Source organism: Moschus berezovskii, chromosome 1, assembly GCF_049115385.1.
Source record: "Moschus berezovskii isolate FMDL1 chromosome 1, NW_MosBer_1.0, whole genome shotgun sequence".
Classification (NCBI taxonomy): domain Eukaryota; kingdom Metazoa; phylum Chordata; class Mammalia; order Artiodactyla; family Moschidae; genus Moschus; species Moschus berezovskii.
In genome coordinates, this window is record NC_142460.1 from 90,036,989 (window position 1) to 90,053,250 (window position 16,262).

Sequence of the window (16,262 nt, forward strand, 5' to 3'; positions counted from 1 at the left end):
CACACATGCAATGCTCTTGCCAGGCCTCTGGTTCTCTGTCTGCACAATGGTGCCAGTTCATAGCAGCTCTGCCATCATGTGTATGTGTGGGAGTGCAGGCCAGAGTATCAGCTTAGGGTAAAAGGGAAGGCAAAACTTAGAAAAGACAAATGAGAAGTACTTTCATTGTCAGGGAAGGTGGTAAGTAAAGGGGCATCTGGTTGCTTTAAGGCAGTTCAAGCTATTTGGACCAGATGAATTAGATCTCATGGCAATGAACTTGTGATGTCAGAGTCTCTATTAATAATTTTTAAGAAATGGGGCCTGACAGATGTACCCAACATTGAAGACAGGCAACTGTATTTAATTTTTTCAATGGGTGAAAAATAATTGTGACATTCAGTAAGGAAAGTAAGGAGTACAGGGAACCAGAAAGGGTTCACTAAAAACGCATTTAAATCTATTTGCTGTTAAGAGTTAGCTGGTTATAGATCGGGAGAGGTTCCAGGTGCTTTACCTGGAGAGAGATGGAACCAAGTAGGTTACCAGTGATGACAGATCTGGGAGATTCTGGCTGGTGGGTAGCAGTCCATCAGTTTTACACTCACTATCTGATTTTCCTATCAGGTGTGTTTTTAACACATTAGGTCAGGTCACAGCCTCTCCATCTGTCTGGATGAGGTAGCAACAATGGCCTCCAACACACTACATTAAGTACTCAGGTCTAAAGAGCCTCTGTTTTGTAAGCTTTGCAGTCACTAGGACTATAAACAGAACACTGGCTAATTATTGTTTAATTATTGCTTAAAAACCAATTGGCACAATACAATCACTGCATTAATTACCCCATACAGCATCTGCTTTCTTTTTTGAGGTCTTCCCCATTCCTCTCCTGTCCCTCTCCCCACTTTAATTGAAATTCAGCTTGCTGTAACACCTCCTTTCTCCTGGCCAACTGGATCTCTCCATTCACACGAGGGAGAAGAACAAAACAGACAAGGCCCCGGGGATTAGGGAGTTTGACAGCTGTCCAAAAGGAGCGTTGAGACACTGGCCAAGTACCGAGGCAGGGCAGAAACAAATGAGAAACAGAACAGAGTCACGGAGGGAAAGATAGGCAGGGGCACATCGCGAGAGGAGCGGACTGGACAAAGAGTCACTGAGACAGGCAGAGATGTTTAAAGGGGCGCTGAAAAGGGGGGGAAGGAAGAGAAAAGCTTTAAAAAGAGAGAGAGAAACTAAGGGGAGTTGGTGAGGAAAATGCGAAAGGCTCAGGAGGTCAAGGAGACAGAAGGGGGCTTGTGGAGGAGAGGGGAAAAGTCCCTCTAGAGACAGATCAGCCCATCTTGGGGGACTGGCAGCTTGAGGGGGGCCGCGGCTCATACACCTGAGAACGGGGTGGGGTGGAGGAAGCGGCCGCCGGCGGGCGGGAGTAGGAGCAGCGCTAGGGTCGAGGCTGAGCGCGCGGGGCTCCGGCGTCCGAGCCCCGGGCAAGCCCCGCGTGCGCCTGGCGGCCCCGCCCCCTGCCCGGCCGCCTCCTCCGCCGGGGCTTTTCCTGCGGGGCTCAGGAAGCCGGCCAAGCACAGCCGCGAACAATAGCTCGGGGCCCGGGCTGGGCTCCTCGGAGAGGCCGGCGAGCGGAGGCGGGGGGAGGGAGGCGTCCGCGCCGCCGGGGGCCCGCGGCGAAGCCCCAGCCCGGGCCGAAGCTTCAGTTGAGCTCGGCGCTGCCCGGGGCATTGTTGGCCGGGACTGAGGAGCGGGAGCCGGGGGAGGAGCTGCGAGGCGGCGGCGGCGGCGGCTGAGGGAGCCAGAGGGGGAGCCAGAGAGCGAGCGAGGGAGAGAGGCGGAGAGCGTGCGGGCGATAGAGCGAGGGAGGGAGGAGGTAGAGACAGGGAGGGTGGGAGGGAGGAGGAAAAATAAAGAGGAGAGCCGAGCAGGGCTGAACAATAGAGGCGGGCAGACGGGCGAGGAGGACAGCCAGCTGCCGCTGCGGAGAGAGAGCGGGCGCCCAAGCAGCTCGGACCCCGGCCCGGGCAGACCGCAGGCGGCCAGCGCCCCCCGGGGAAGGGGGACCATGGGGGAGCCCGCGCCAGGCGCCCCCAGCCCGCCGTGCGCCTCCGCCTGAGGGAGCCTCGGCGCCCGCTGCCCCAGCGCAGCCGCCCCGGCCGGCCGCCCTCGAAGCCCGGTGTCCGCAGCCCAGCGCCCTCCGCCCACCGGGCGCCGAGCAGCCCTCGGCCCCGGGCTTGGCCGCCCCCCAGCTGCCCGTGGACACCCTCCCCCAGTCATGAACCCCCCTGAGGGGGCAGCGGAGGAAGGAGGAGCCGCCGACTCGGACGTGGACGCCTTTTTCCGGACAGGTAAGCTGGGCAGGGCGGGGAGCCGGGGGGTCCGCTGCCCTGGACGCGGCTTCTCGGACAAGTTTGGGGAACGAGACTGTTGCTGGGGCGGGCGTGCTGGGGGGTGCTGTCCCCCTCGTCGTCCGGGCCGGAGTTGCCGAGATTCTTGTTGTTACGGCAGTGCTGGGTGCGTTTTGGAGAGGGGTGGGGGCTGGGAGCCTGGCGCCCCTCGGCGTTCACCCCACTTGCGGGAGTCTGTGTGGGGAGGCGGGAGGCCGTCCCCGTGGGCCGCCTTCTCCCGGGGCGCGGGGATGGGGCGAGGCTGGATCACTTCGCGGCGCGCCGCTCTCGCTCCGGCGCCCCCGCCCCTCCCGGGGCTCCCCCCTCCCCCTAGCTCCTGTCAGCCTGGCTCTGGCCGCCCCGCGCCCGCACCCCTGCTCCGGGCCAGGGGCCCCGGGCCCTGATGTGCAGGGAGGGACCGGGAGTCCCGCAGGCTGCAGCCTGACAGTCGGGAGCGGGGCGGACGGTGGACCGCGGAGCCTGATGCGTGTGAGGAGCCGGGCGTCTCAGACTTTAAGAGGCGGACTCGGCTGGGAGGGCGGTGGGCGCCTGGGACCTCGTCCTTGTCCTCCTCTTCTCCAGTGATGGGAACGCAGGAGCTTTTCATAAGAATCACTCATTCTGGACGTGTGAGTTAGCGTCCCCCTCATACACACCCACTGAATCTTTGCTTGCCTGTGTTATGTAGAGCTCCCCCGCCAGACCTGCTTTCACGGTTGTTCTTTGCCCCCGCCACCACCCAGTCCTGGGTCTGAGTCGCAGGTTCCTTGGCTGCACAGCCCCATTCCCAGAGCAGATGCCGACCACTCTCCTCTCCCACCACCTGTGGCCCTGTTTCTCTGATGACCAGGGTTTCTCCATCTCCTCTTTACCTGTGGCTTCCACCAACTCGGTAGGTAGAGCTCCCCAGCTTCCATATCTGGAACCATTTTGTCTGGAATCTCTGTCCCAAAGAGTCCAATAAGTTATGGGGACTCCCTCTTTCTGTAAATTGGATTAAAGCGCATGAACTGCTGGGGTCAAGGAGCAGGTTAGCTCCGGAGGCTCCCTGCACACCCATCTGTTTCCTAACCTCATTGCCCTGCCCTGAAGGTCATCTGAGGGGAAGGGGTGGGGTGCTTTGTTGGGGAGACTTGTGGCTTTAGAAGTCAAGAGTTGGTCGACCCATTTGTTCATTTTCTAGTTGGTCTGAAGAGTAAAGAGATGGAGGACAGGAGCTGATGCCAGAGCCTGGAGAAAACAGAAGGAGCCCGTTGTCCTACCCTGCTTCTCAGAGCTCAGCCTTGTCTCCTTGTTCCTTTTACCCAGTTGTGGATTCTAACAGACACCGCGCCCCCGCCCCCGCCTCGACTCACACTCATATATGCACTGCCCAGGAACCAAAGCACTGAGTTCTAAAAACGTGCCTGACCCGAGTTTATAACCTTATAGTCTAGGAGAAAGGTTCTGGGGGTTAAGTCATATCTGGAAACATTCACCAGGATGTCTTCCCCGACACCCCCACCTTCCCCAACTCCTGCCTCTCATCTGGCACAAAAGCCTGCCTTTCTTTAGTTCTGGGGAAAACTCTTGAAGTATGAGCTTTCCTACCTTCCGTTTCTGGACCCACTATTATCTTTTGGCACCCATCCCTCTCTCCCTTTTTCTACCATCCAAACAACAGTTCCTGTCCATTCTCTGTCCCAGGCACTTGGAGCAGATCTCAGTTTCTGGAGGCTTGCTAATTTCTGACAAATGAATTCACACAGTGTTAATGGTGTTAATGACCTATAATGGTCCAATGTGTTACTTTTCCCAGGGCCTTTCAAAATACAACATGGGGCTTACATTGTCTAGCTCTGGCTAAAATCACAGAGTAAATAACCGACTGGGGACTGTCTCCTGTGGAATCCTGCTGGGGGTATTCTCCTTCCTCCTTGGGCAGCCTTATTGTGGGTGGGGGTGGCTAGGTTTGATGTGCTCTTCAAATCAGAGAAGGGTGAAATCTGCAGCAGATAAGGCTGGAAGTGACTGACAATGTGTAGCAAGTTGTAAGAGGGGAGGCAGGCTATCTGTGGTAGGGTCTAGGACCACCACTCACCTGAGTGGCCCGCTGTGCTCTGCTTTCTGATCTTACTCCCTTCCAATCTCTAGCCTGGGGATTCTTAAACCTGGAAAAGACCATATTTCTTAACTGTCTCCTTTCTGATCCCCCAATCTTCATGGAATATAGTGCTCTACACCTGGTAGGTTGGACATATTATAAATTTATTTAGTCGAACCACTGAGAAAGCTTCAAACACATTTTCAAAGTCCCTGGGGCCAGGGTTACCCCCTACTTTCTGGTGAAAAATTTTGCTCACACAAAGACCAGACTGGCAATTGCTTTGTCAAAATTCTGGCATACTCTGCCTCTAATTAGGCATGTTTCAACTAATTCTGTCATTTTGGTTCCTTGTCCTCTTCTGATTATTTTGGTACTTAAGTTCTTTTGATCATGGATTAAGCTATATTTTCTAAATCCTATATATCCGTACATGTACATGGCTAGATAGACACACAGAGAGAAGCGCACACCCCCCCCCCACACCCCAGTCTTACAGACTGGTGTATTCTGTATTGTCTTTCTGGGAACTTTTTGATCCAAGCCTGGGAAAGTGTGTCACAATAATTTTATTGATCATGGTTATGAGGCAGAGGAGGGGAAATATGGGAACTCAGAATTGGGAACAGAAAACCAACAAGGACTTTTCAGCTCCTACTAAGGAACCTTCTGCTGTCCAGGGTGCTGTGGGATAGAAACGTTCGACGTGGCCTCTATCCTCCAAGAGCTTTTAAAAGAAGATTGACAATTACTGCCCAATATGGCAACCCACTCCAGTGTTCTTGCCTGGAGAATCCCAGGGACGGGGAAGCCTGGTGGACTGCCGTCTATGGGGTCGCACAGAGTTGGACACGACTGAAGTGACTTAGCAGCAGCAGCAGGGATTAATTAACTGCTGAACATTATGGTGCTCTAAGATAAAAAGTTGGCAGAACTACAGAGGAGAGAGACTGAGGGTAGCCTATGAAGGAGAGATGGAGGGTAGGAGGAGAATCATGGACAAAATCTCAGGGAGGTTGAGGCACTGACATTGAGGATGCCAGGAAGATGGAGCAAAAAGTGTAGGGTAGGGAGGAATGGGAAACAGAGTTTGTTAAGTAGGACAAGACCAGATAGGGAGAGTCTTGGAAGCCCAAGAGAGAGGAGATTGGATTTGATTCAAGATTGGTAGGGAGTCGTTTTAGGTTCTTGATCAAGGGCACATCCTGAAGAAAGTGATATTTGGAAAGGTTTATCTGGGGATTCATATGATTGATGGAGTTGATAAGAGAGAGAAAGAACCCAAATGCAAAAGTGACCCAGAACTGAGGGAGAGGGGCTTGGCTGGGTTAGTGGCAGAAAGAATGGGGACTCAGGGACCACTCAGAGAGAAAGGCATTGTCAAAGGCATAAATATGGGAATTTATTGAGAAACTTGTAGGAGGGAAAGAAAATTAAGCCCACAAGAAAATGGGAGTAGCTGGGTTGAAAGCATAGAGGACCAACCGTGTCTTGACTGATGCACTCTGGTTGAGGACAGGAGCTGGATTTTGCAGGGCAGTAATGCTGTTCACTTTGGATGTGGATAATTAGAACTGATTGAGGAGCATACAGGTGGAATCGGTTTGTGGGAGAAATGGGACTCCAGACAGGGGCACAGGCAGATTAGGGCTGGCCTTGGAAGCCTTCTGCATTGAGGTGTGCTGCAGCTGAAGCTTGTGAGTGCAACAGCTCTCAGAGGGAGGGGTGAAGGGAATAGGAGAGGGCTGAAGTTAGAATTTGGGGGAGAAACCCTTGTTTAGAAAGTGGCAGCAAAGGAGACTTGATCCTAGAGACCCCAGAGAGTCAGCGTGGGTTCTGATGTGATGACAAGCTGCAGACAGGTTGAACAAGAGGGATGCCAGGTAGGTGTCACTGGATGTGATAAAAAGATGGCCACTGTGAGCTCTTGGGAGCACAGTATTAGAAGAGGCATTCCGGGTAGGCATTTGGGGTGGGTAGGAGTTTACTGGTGAAAGCAAAAAGAATTTGGGTGCTAGTCAGACAGGATATTAGCATCAAGAAAAAGAGTTTTCATTTTTTGTTGGAGAGTCAGAACAGCTTTAGATGTGGAAGGGAGGGAGCTTCTGGGCAGGAAGAACTGAAGATGCTAGATTGATTGAGTTAGATATCTGAAGAGGTGAGACAGAGGAGGTTCCCTAGCAAAAGTAAAATCTTGGCTTTGGTGAACTGAGGAGAAACCTCTTTCTTTAAGACTCGAAAAGAAATCAGAGGATAAATTTAATGAAATCGATGTGGAAATGTCATATATTTATGTTGAGCTTTGGTCTTGTGAGTCAAGACATTTTTAATTGGATTGTTGCTATTACTTGGACTTTGGTTAGCCTCACACTCAACTCTGTCTTTCCAAGTCCCTAAACTAGCTTCTCCTCTTGTCTTCCTTATTCTTATTGCTGCCTTTTCCCCTTTCCTGGGGTTGATATTTAACACCTTGGCATTGTCTCTGAGGAGTCTCTCTTCTGACTATCTCTGTTGAATTATCTTTCATAGTGAGCCCATGCTCTTCATTCTCAGGGCTTCTGCCCTATGCCAGGAGATCCATTATGGTGCCATGGACTCTTTCAGTAGCCTTTATTCTTGGCTGTTGGAATTGGCTCTCTCACCCCCACTCCAAACTGGCATCTGCAGACAGATTGCACTTCCTAAAGGAGCTTGCAGTACTTTCATCACAGCTGGTTTATGAGCCTACAGTGGCCCTCTACTGTCTTTAGGGTCAAGTTTGTCTTTCACACCTCAGCTTTAGCCAGGCTGCTCTTCTCACTGTCCAAGGGCAGTTTGACTCATGTTTCCTTACCCCTACTCTACAAATGCAACTGATTCTTCAAAACTTGAGCACCACATTCTTCTGGAAGCTTTCACAGCCCACAAGAGCAGCTTTCCCCCTGGAATTCCTATAACACTCATTTGTCTATACTCATTTTCTCACTTCATCAGAGGTATTATATTGTTTTTAGCCTCTTCACGTAATTAAGTGATTTGTTATTTAAAAGATCTTTAAAAAAGTTTATGAGTCACCAAAACCAAACAAAAACAAGCCATCTCCCTCTGATATAGGTAAAGCAAATACAGCAAAATATCAGCAGTTGCTGAATCTAAGGTGGTGATATATTCGTATTCACTGATTACTATTTCAATTTTTCTCTCAAAAACCCCATGCCACCTAAAGAACTGGACATTGTCAGGTCCAGATCATAGACAAGGGACATTTTGGAATAACACCTTTTGTTGGTGTGCAATTTTTTGGGTAAATATCATCATCCTGTCTGTGCGTAGTCAGGCACCTGAAAGGGGTGGAGTCTCTTACCTTCTGAGTAAGGAAAACATCTGCAGCAAAGAAAAACATCTCTTTTTGATGTTGTGTTTGCTGCAGAATGTAAACCTGATGCTTAATTTAATATTTACCATTCCTTCTTGTTTCTCCTCCACTTCCACCCATCATGATTTGGGCTTTTGATCATGCCATTTCTGAAGAACTTCTGATGGAGTATTGAGAGGACTTTGTTGCTCTGGAAAGGGAATGTTGTTAATATTTTTAATATTGTAAATAATTGGTTATTTCTACATTAGTATATTTTAGGACATACAACATCTATGCACACTTCCATAGGATTTGAGAGGCTTTGATTTATCCTCGTGCCAGCAATCATCAATAACTCAATTATTGGTACATTCTATCCAGTTGTATTTGATAATCCCTTGGGGTATGGAAGAAGTGTTGGAATAAACTGAAGCTGCAGTAAGAAATTAGTTGAGAAGTGAAAAAAATCTTCCCGACTGTCAGTGTCAATAAAACACCAGAATAGGTGAACTAGAGGTCCTTTTTAGCTGTTGAAGAATGAACGCTTTTACTTTTCCAAGTTCTTTCTGGTTCTGGAACTTGGTAGTTCACTTTTGGAGGTAGGCAGTAGAGTTTAGTTAAGTGGTTCTCAATCGGAGGCAGTTTTGTCCTCCAAGAAATATTTGGCGGTATCTGGAGACATTTTTTGGTTGCCATAACTCAGGAAGGGGGTGGCAACTGGAATTTTTGGGTAGAAGTCTATAATACTGCTGAACATCTTATAATGCACAGGACAATAAAAAATTCTGCAGCTTCCAAATGTCAGTGGTGCTAAGGCCAAGAAGCTGGATGATCATTGGTTTTGGATCAGATAGGCTCAGCACTAATCAGGGGTGGAATATTGAATAAATTATATAATCTATGTCATCCTCAGTCTTCTGCAAAATGGGACCAAGAATGCTTATTTCACAGGTTGAGAGAATTAAATAGGAAAAACACATAAATAACATCTGGTGGTTTCTGACCCACATTAGGAATACAAGAAATCCTAGCTGTCCTTAGCTATTGTTTTCATTATTAAGTGAATGTGAATGTGATGGCACAGAGGCTGAGGGACTCTCCTAAAGGGGAACCATGCAGGGCTTTTGACATGAAGTGAAAGGGGTGCTGGAGAGACAGCACAGTGGTGTGCAAGAGCCTGGGTGGAATCAGAACGCTAGAGTCTGGGCCTTGGCTCTTTTTCTTTCATTCATTTAGTCATTTGTTTGACAAATATTTATCGAGTGCCTCGTGCAGCCATGTGCTGTGCTCTGGGAGTGTATAAAGTCATTGCAAGAAAGAATATAGAGCAGGAAGGAAAATGGATATAATTATAATACCCCCCTCAGGGAGCATTTGAATTTAAGGGATGGGAAAGGGAGAGAAAGCCTGTGAAAGAGGCGAGAAGGTCTGGTAAGAGAGAAGGAGGTGAACCCTCCGCATTGCTCTCTACTTATCTGGATGACTTGGCAAGCGAGTAACACCCAGAGTGTAAGATGAGGATGGCGCCTGCCCCCACTCCAGTTCCCTTATAGGGCTGTTGAAAGACTCAAATAAGACACTGTACATGAAAGGTCTTTGTAAGTTGTACACTTCTCTCCAAATTTATGTAGATGGTTCTTTCCAAATCGAACATTGTAAGTACCTCTTCTGTCAAGTATTCTTTTATTAAATTTGACCTCCATGGGACCTTTTCCAATCCTTCTCAGTTTGGTTTCCCATGGGAACTGGATGGGGCACCCTCCTTGCAACAAATCAGGGCGCCACTTCTCCACCAAAGTGTAAAAATGCCAGTCCCCCAGGCCCTGGGCCAGATGGCCCCATACCATCTAGAGAAGCCCAGCAAGAATGGGGGTCTTGCTTCCACTGAGCCTCAGGTGGGTACAGTGAATCAGTCTGGTCCTGCTTCTGCTCTGTTTGCATGCTGTTCAGACTCATCCTGCCACTCCTTTGAGTGTGAATGACTGGCAGCAGAATAACTAGGAAATGATTGTCAGCCTCAGGGCTGTTGGATCAATAGAGCTGCTTGAAATTGTGTCTGCTCTTGAGTGAGGGAACAGAGAGAATTAGCTGGGAGGACAGAGGAATTATTACGAAGTAAAGAAGAAACTTGGAGAATTAGCTTCATCTCCTCCCCTTCTGTCCCATGGCTTTATTAGAAGAGAGCTGGATATTAGCTAGAAAACACAGATATGAGGGATAAACAAGTAGAGTGAAAAGTGGCAAATGAACTTCCTTGTGTCCTCAAGGAAGTAGTTACTTCTTGAGACTTGAAAGATGGGTAGACTTTAGATGGGGAAGACAGTGTTCAAACAGTGTTGAAAAAAAGTGCAACCATCCATGGCATATTTGGGGATAGTCAGTGGTCCAGTTTATTTTTTTTGCAGGTTAACCAACTTTAATGGGATCAAAACATTATACAATAAAATGTGTATACATTCACACACACAAAAAGAATCAACTTTTTTTTGGAATTGTATAAAGCAAGCAGTGGGGACTAAATCCTTGTGGAGATTATTCTTGGAGTTGGAACCAGAGATTTTAGTATTTTGGTTTTTTCACTTCAACTCCATTGGCTTCCATCTTCTTCCTCTTCTCAGTGATCACACTAATCTTTTTCCACTGGCAATCAAGCTCTGCTTTGTCATTGGTTTCCTTGAAGTGCCTGGTTTTCCGCCCTTCAGACATCTTGATGCTATATTGGAATGCAGCTTTGGGCAAAGCCTCCTTGTTGTTCATATACTGGCTATATGCCTCCTGGGTGTCAAAGTCCCAGCAGCCTAAAGGACCTTTCTTGTTACCCTGGTCCATTTTGCTATAATCCACCTCCTCATCACTGTCCACAGCCATGTCATCCATCGTGGCTGGATAGCACTCAGCATAGCTATTGGACATGCCAAAGAAATCTCCCAGCTGCTTCTTGTCCTCTGGCTTCTTCAGCGATTCAGTGCCTTCCCAGCCGGCAGATCCAGCAAACTTTTCATTGATGGACTTGATCAACTCCTTGGCAGATCCGGGTCCTTTGTCAACACCCATGGGCTCATCGTCCACTTTTGGCTTCTCAAAGCAGCTGTGCTGCTTCTTCTCTTCTTCTCCTCCTCGGTCCCGTTCCCTGTCACGGTGTCTGTCTCTCTCCCGATCACGCTCCCGTTCCCGGTATCTCTCCCGCTCCTTGTCTCGAGGAGTCTTGGTTGTGGAGGGCACATAATCCCCAATATCTTCAGATATATTCATGTCAGCTTCCGGGGGTTTCTTCTCTTCCATTTTCCCTTTATCTTTCTTTTTGAGCTTCTTGTTGCGGGTACGCTGCCTCAGGTAGGAAAGGATCTGGGTGAGCTTACTGATGACAATGTCATTTGTAGTCAGTGTGGTCTGGGCCTCCATGGTGGGGCAATCAGCTTTGCTGCGGATAAGAGTAGTGGGGATGTCTGTGTCGGCATACTCATCATTCAGGTCTACCACATTAGGCCATGCGGCCTGGAAGAAACCGCTCATTCCGCTCATACGCTTTGCTCTTGAAGAGCATGCAGTAAACATTTCGGCCCAAACGTGTTTTAAATTCAGTTTTATTTTCAGGATCCTCATCTTTCTTAGTTTCCTTCTGGGGCTTTTCCATCATTTCTTCCTCCTCTTTCTCTTTGCTGGCAATTTCAGCTCGTACCTTTTGAAGCAGAGCAAAATCCAAGGCTTTCACCAAATGGGTGTGTTCCATGTCACCACCCAAGAATTTAGACTCCTGGATCAACTGTCTTCTTTTCTCTGAAGCTGATTTGTCCACCTCTGCAGTGGGGCCCACAGCCCTGTAGTTAGCCGTGGTGCTGATCAGTTCCGTTTCCTCATAATCTTTGTTCACGCCATCCCGCCATTCTTTGGCACGGTCCCGGTACTTCTCTACTAGTTCTCTCTCTCTCTCTCAATTTCTTGTTGGTGAAGCTTGGCATAATAACTTTTCTTTTTTCTCCTTCGTGCAGCTGGATCTTCATCCTCATTGTACTCCCTTGGCATCTCATGGTGACGTGACTTAGAGGGTGGTGCAGAGGTAGGTGCAGCCCTTGGGGTCGTGAGAAGTTTCCTGGTCTTCATTCAGTTCAGTTCAGTCGTCTTCATTAGTGAGTTTTGATTGGTGGAAGGAGTGAGGATCGTCCACATCGTGGCCATCTAGAGCCAAGGGGTTGGAGAACGGCTTGCTATCTCGCTCCGGCATTTTGCCCACGGTGTTTCAGCCCCAACAACAACTGAGGATCCGGTAACAACCAGTGGTCCAGTTTATATGACTCAGAGGATTCAGGTGGAGGATCAATGGGAGAGCAAAGAAGGGGATGGGGACCAAGTTGATTGATTGCTTCATTTATTAAACATTTACTGGACTCTTAGATAACCACAGGCTTTGAATGACAGGCCAAAGAGTATGGTCTTTCTTCAGTTTGCTTTCAGGAGCCACTGCAAATTCTGATCGGGGTGCTAATGTCATCAGGAAGATAAATCTGGCTGCCCTACAGAGGGTCAGTTGCAACAGGGGAGGAACTGGTAACCAGAGCTGGATTGGGAGACCACTGTGAAAGGTTAGGAGGGTCTGAACTTGAGATGGCAGAGTTGAAACGGGGAGGCAGGGGTGGCTATGAGGAAACTCATGGAGGTAATGTCTATAGGACTTGGTAACTTGGATGTGGAGGTGTTAAGGAAGAGGCAGGTCTCAAAGATGACTTCAAAGCTTAGTTGGGTAACAGGGAGGATGGAAGTACCCTAAATGAAAATCAGGAGTTCAGAGAGAGGAGGAGCAGCTGTGGGGAGGCAGAGGAGAGGGAGGATTTGGGAACTTTCTTTAGGACATGTTGCTTTTCAGGTGTCAGTGAAATAGCTTAGGGAGGTGTTGATTCAGTAGGCGGATAGCGGAGGGAGTCTGGAGCTTTGGAGGGAGGCCAGAGACGGAAATATAGATTTGGGAGATATCCGTAAGAAGTTGTGGCTGGAGCTATCAGAATAGACGAGATAATAAATGAAAAGCGTATATAGACTTAAGGGCAGAGGGCCAAGGACAGAGCTGTAGACCCGAGTGAAGGGCTGGAGAAGAACCAGGAAACAGCAGGACTTGGAAATAATCCGACCATCGACAGGATCTAGTGCTGCAGAGAGGCTGAGGGAGAGGGGAACTGAACAAGCCTTCTGGGTTCTGGAAACTGGGAGATCACTGGTAACCTTTGAAATAACATTCACTTGTGTATGGGAGGTGGAATTAAAATTTCAAGGGGAATAGGGAGTTGAGTGGATGGGGAGGAAGTGGTGGGAGTGCATATAGATGACTCTTTGGAAAAGTTTGGCTGTGAAGGGAAGGTTAAAAATAATAAAGTAGTTGGAGATGGGTAGCAGAGTTGAGGGGAGGCTTTTTTTAGGTAGAGAAGATCTGTGAATACCTAGGAATGGGGAGGAGGGAGAAGGCAGGCTTGGGGAAGGGAATGAATATTTGGAAAAGAGGAGCAGTTGAAGGAAGAAGATCCTGGATGAACATGTTGGGGTGGATCTCCAGGTTAGCTGGGGGTGAGCCTCGGGCCAGAGGAGGAGACTGGGGGAAGGAAGACCTCAGTAAAGTAGTCAGCTGGCCAGCAGCTCAGATGAGGGCACCATATGCCTGGTCAGTAAGCCCAACAGAGAGAGCATTGCCTGGCTTGAGGAATCAGGGGTTTGTGGTCCTGTGCTTGGGGTGGATAGTGCAAGCTGAGGACAGCTGTGAAGTGGGTGAGCTGGGTTGGCGTGGCTCTAAAAGGCTGCTTGGGCAGAGAAATTAGACAGGGAGGTCCCAAAATAGCAATCCTTTTAGAAGTACTTGTGCCTTTCTTCTGCAGGTTGAGGTGGGACCTGCTCCAGGCTCTAGAGGGGTCTGTAGAATCACTTCCTACAGAGTGTGAGTCAGAAAGGCAAGTTGTTGGGGGAGCAGGGGGTGGAGGGATTTGCGGGGGAGGCAGTGGAGGATAAATGAGGAGAGGACAGAGGAGGAGGATTCCGGCAAGAAGTTATTGGGGCAGCTTCCTGAGGAGGGTTCCTGCCTGGTCATCGGGTGCTGTCTCTGTTAGGGACTGACCTGATCTGACTTTTCTGTTTCCTTAATGCCTCTAGAGGCTCTCCAACAAAGAGGAAGCAGACAGGGGTCATGGAGGAGCCTCTTGCCTATTCTCCATGAAGAGGAACGCGTCATACCAGAGGACCATGCCAGTGAGCACACCCATTTCTTTGGCCCCAAAGCCCTCCCTTCAGCTCTCATTTCGGGGGCAGACCCAAGAACTGTCGTCTAGAGAGGCATGTTATATGGCACTCTAGGGGACGGAGTAGGAATCCAGGGGATCCTATGGATCCTATTACCAAAAGGTGGACTCTGGGGGACTGGGTTTCTATTCCCTGGAGTAGGAGGAGGTGGAAATTTCCGTAGGTGTGGCTTAGTTTCAGAATCAGAGAGTCTTAGAACGGGAACTTACTGTGTGTCTTGTACAAGGTACAGACTTCCTGAGATTCAGTTTCCTTATGTGTAAAATGGGTAAAAAATAAAGAAACCTTACCTATCAGGATCACTTGATTTGGTAGCTATAGATTGTGATAGTTATGTTCATATTGTAATTAGTAATAGAAATGGGATCATACTTCTGGTAATAGAATATGACTATATATAATAGAATATGACTATATATGTTACTAGTAAGACTATATTGCATATAGTATCATATTACTGGTTAGAATTTCCAAATTATGCTTCAGTGGCTTCATCCTGTCCACTCCCCTCCCCTGTGATACCCTCCCCATCTTTCCTCCCTCCTTTCCCTTCTCCTTCCCCCCTTCCCTCCCTCTCTCCTTTCCTTCCTTCTTTCCACATAGGTAGGGACGTGATTTTTAAGCTTGCAGTTAGTTATTCCAGGGCATGGCAGGCAGGGACTGGGAATGTGGCTATACTCTTACCCTGTAGCCCAGGGATAATGGGCATCTGTGAGGTATGGGGGTGGGGAAGCACAGTGTTCAGTTGGCAGCTGGACAGTGGGCCTAGAGAGAGGCCCAGGAGAATGGCAGATGGTTAATTGGATGTGACAAAAGGGGGCTAGGGGGAGGGGTCTGGGGCTCCTGGGGGATTCCTGTCTCTGACTTGTTACTCTTCTGGAAAGGAGATTGTGGGAAGAGGGGGGAGTATCTTCAGGAGCAGTTAAGGGGAAAGATTGGCAGGACTCCATGTTGGGTCTGTGGCCATGGAAAGACAGAGTGCCATTGGGAGTGATGTCACAGCTTTCATTCGAAGGGTGGGTGCAAGATGTTGTCTCTGTACCCCAGGCCATTGGCACATAATAGGCTCAAATATTTGGATATAAAGAGAATGCTTAACCAGTGATTGGAACGGTATAATTTTCAAGTCATTCTTCATGATCCTTGCCATTGCATTTTGACAGCTAAATATCATGATTACTTTTGATGAGAACTGGACAGAGACTGATCAGTTTCAGCAAACACTAGATTTCAGTGAGTGGATCTTTTCATTCATTCTTGCGTTCATTCATATTCAAGTGTCAAACACCAGCTATGAACCTAATTAAGTGCCAGGCTGAGGCCATACCAGCAAGTTAGAAATCATCTTTCTGACATGGAGGGTGACTGGTGGAGTCACCTGACACATAAACAAAGGATTGCATGCTGTACATTGAGAACAGAGAGGAAGGATCAACAGCCTCATCTGCATGGGTGTGGGGGGGATTCATGGAAGAGGGGATGCTTATTCTGAAATAGCTGAGGAGATGGTAAAAATGAAGAGACCATTGTTGAGGAGGTTTGCTAATAAAAGTAAGGAAAATAACGCAGTGGTAACTGAAGGGGCATTTTGGGAGTACTGGTTGTCTTGTTTCTTGATCATAGGTATGGTGTGATCTGTTTGTGAGCTTTCAGTGAGTTGTAGACTTATATATGGAGTTTTATGCATGCAAATTGCACTTCAATACATTTTTTATAAAGTTACCAGGTCCAGTGAAGTTTTGTTTGTTTGCTTTAAAGAGAGAGAAAAATCTTTGAGTGTTTGAGAAAAAAATCGCGGGAGGAAATAGTGGAAGACACTGAAAGGGTGATGGAAAGTGGTATGTGTGTGGGTATCGGAGTGGGCACTACCTTCCTCAGAAGTCAGGGAAGCATGAGGTTCCCAGGCAGAGGTTATCTCTGGGATGGAGGGGCACCTCTTCCTCTGTGGCTGTGGGGAAAGACCAGGAGGTTTTCAGGTCAGATGGTAAGGTCCTTATTAAGCTATTAAGAAGACTGACTTCTTTGTTCTCTGTGAATGGGATCCAAGATCATCTGAAGGACTGCGGGGTGCTGAGATCCCATGAAGAGAGGAGATGGATTGGATCCATTCTCTGGAGAATGGGTGAGAATTGCTTTAAAGAATGATCTGTCCAGTTGAATTCAGAGTGAGCTAGGTATGCAGACTTCTGCA

The 16,262-nt window shown here is 48.6% G+C and overlaps 1 protein-coding gene and 1 pseudogene across 16 annotated transcripts in view; one reads left to right on the forward strand and one right to left on the reverse strand.

Annotated features, from left to right (window-relative positions):
- The first annotated feature begins 1,895 nt into the window (after positions 1-1,895).
- Positions 1,896-16,262, forward strand: part of KALRN (kalirin RhoGEF kinase) — a 671,338-nt gene continuing 656,971 nt past the window's right edge. For all 16 annotated transcript variants that reach the window (XM_088837656.1, XM_055396730.2, XM_088837661.1 and 13 more), the window contains exon 1: positions 1,896-2,336. In XM_088837656.1, coding sequence (XP_088693782.1) covers positions 2,264-2,336 — 73 coding nt within the window. In that variant the 5' untranslated portion in view covers positions 1,896-2,263. The remainder of the gene's footprint in view (positions 2,337-16,262) is intronic.
- On the reverse strand, positions 10,325-12,061 carry LOC129537459 (protein Red pseudogene; annotated as a pseudogene).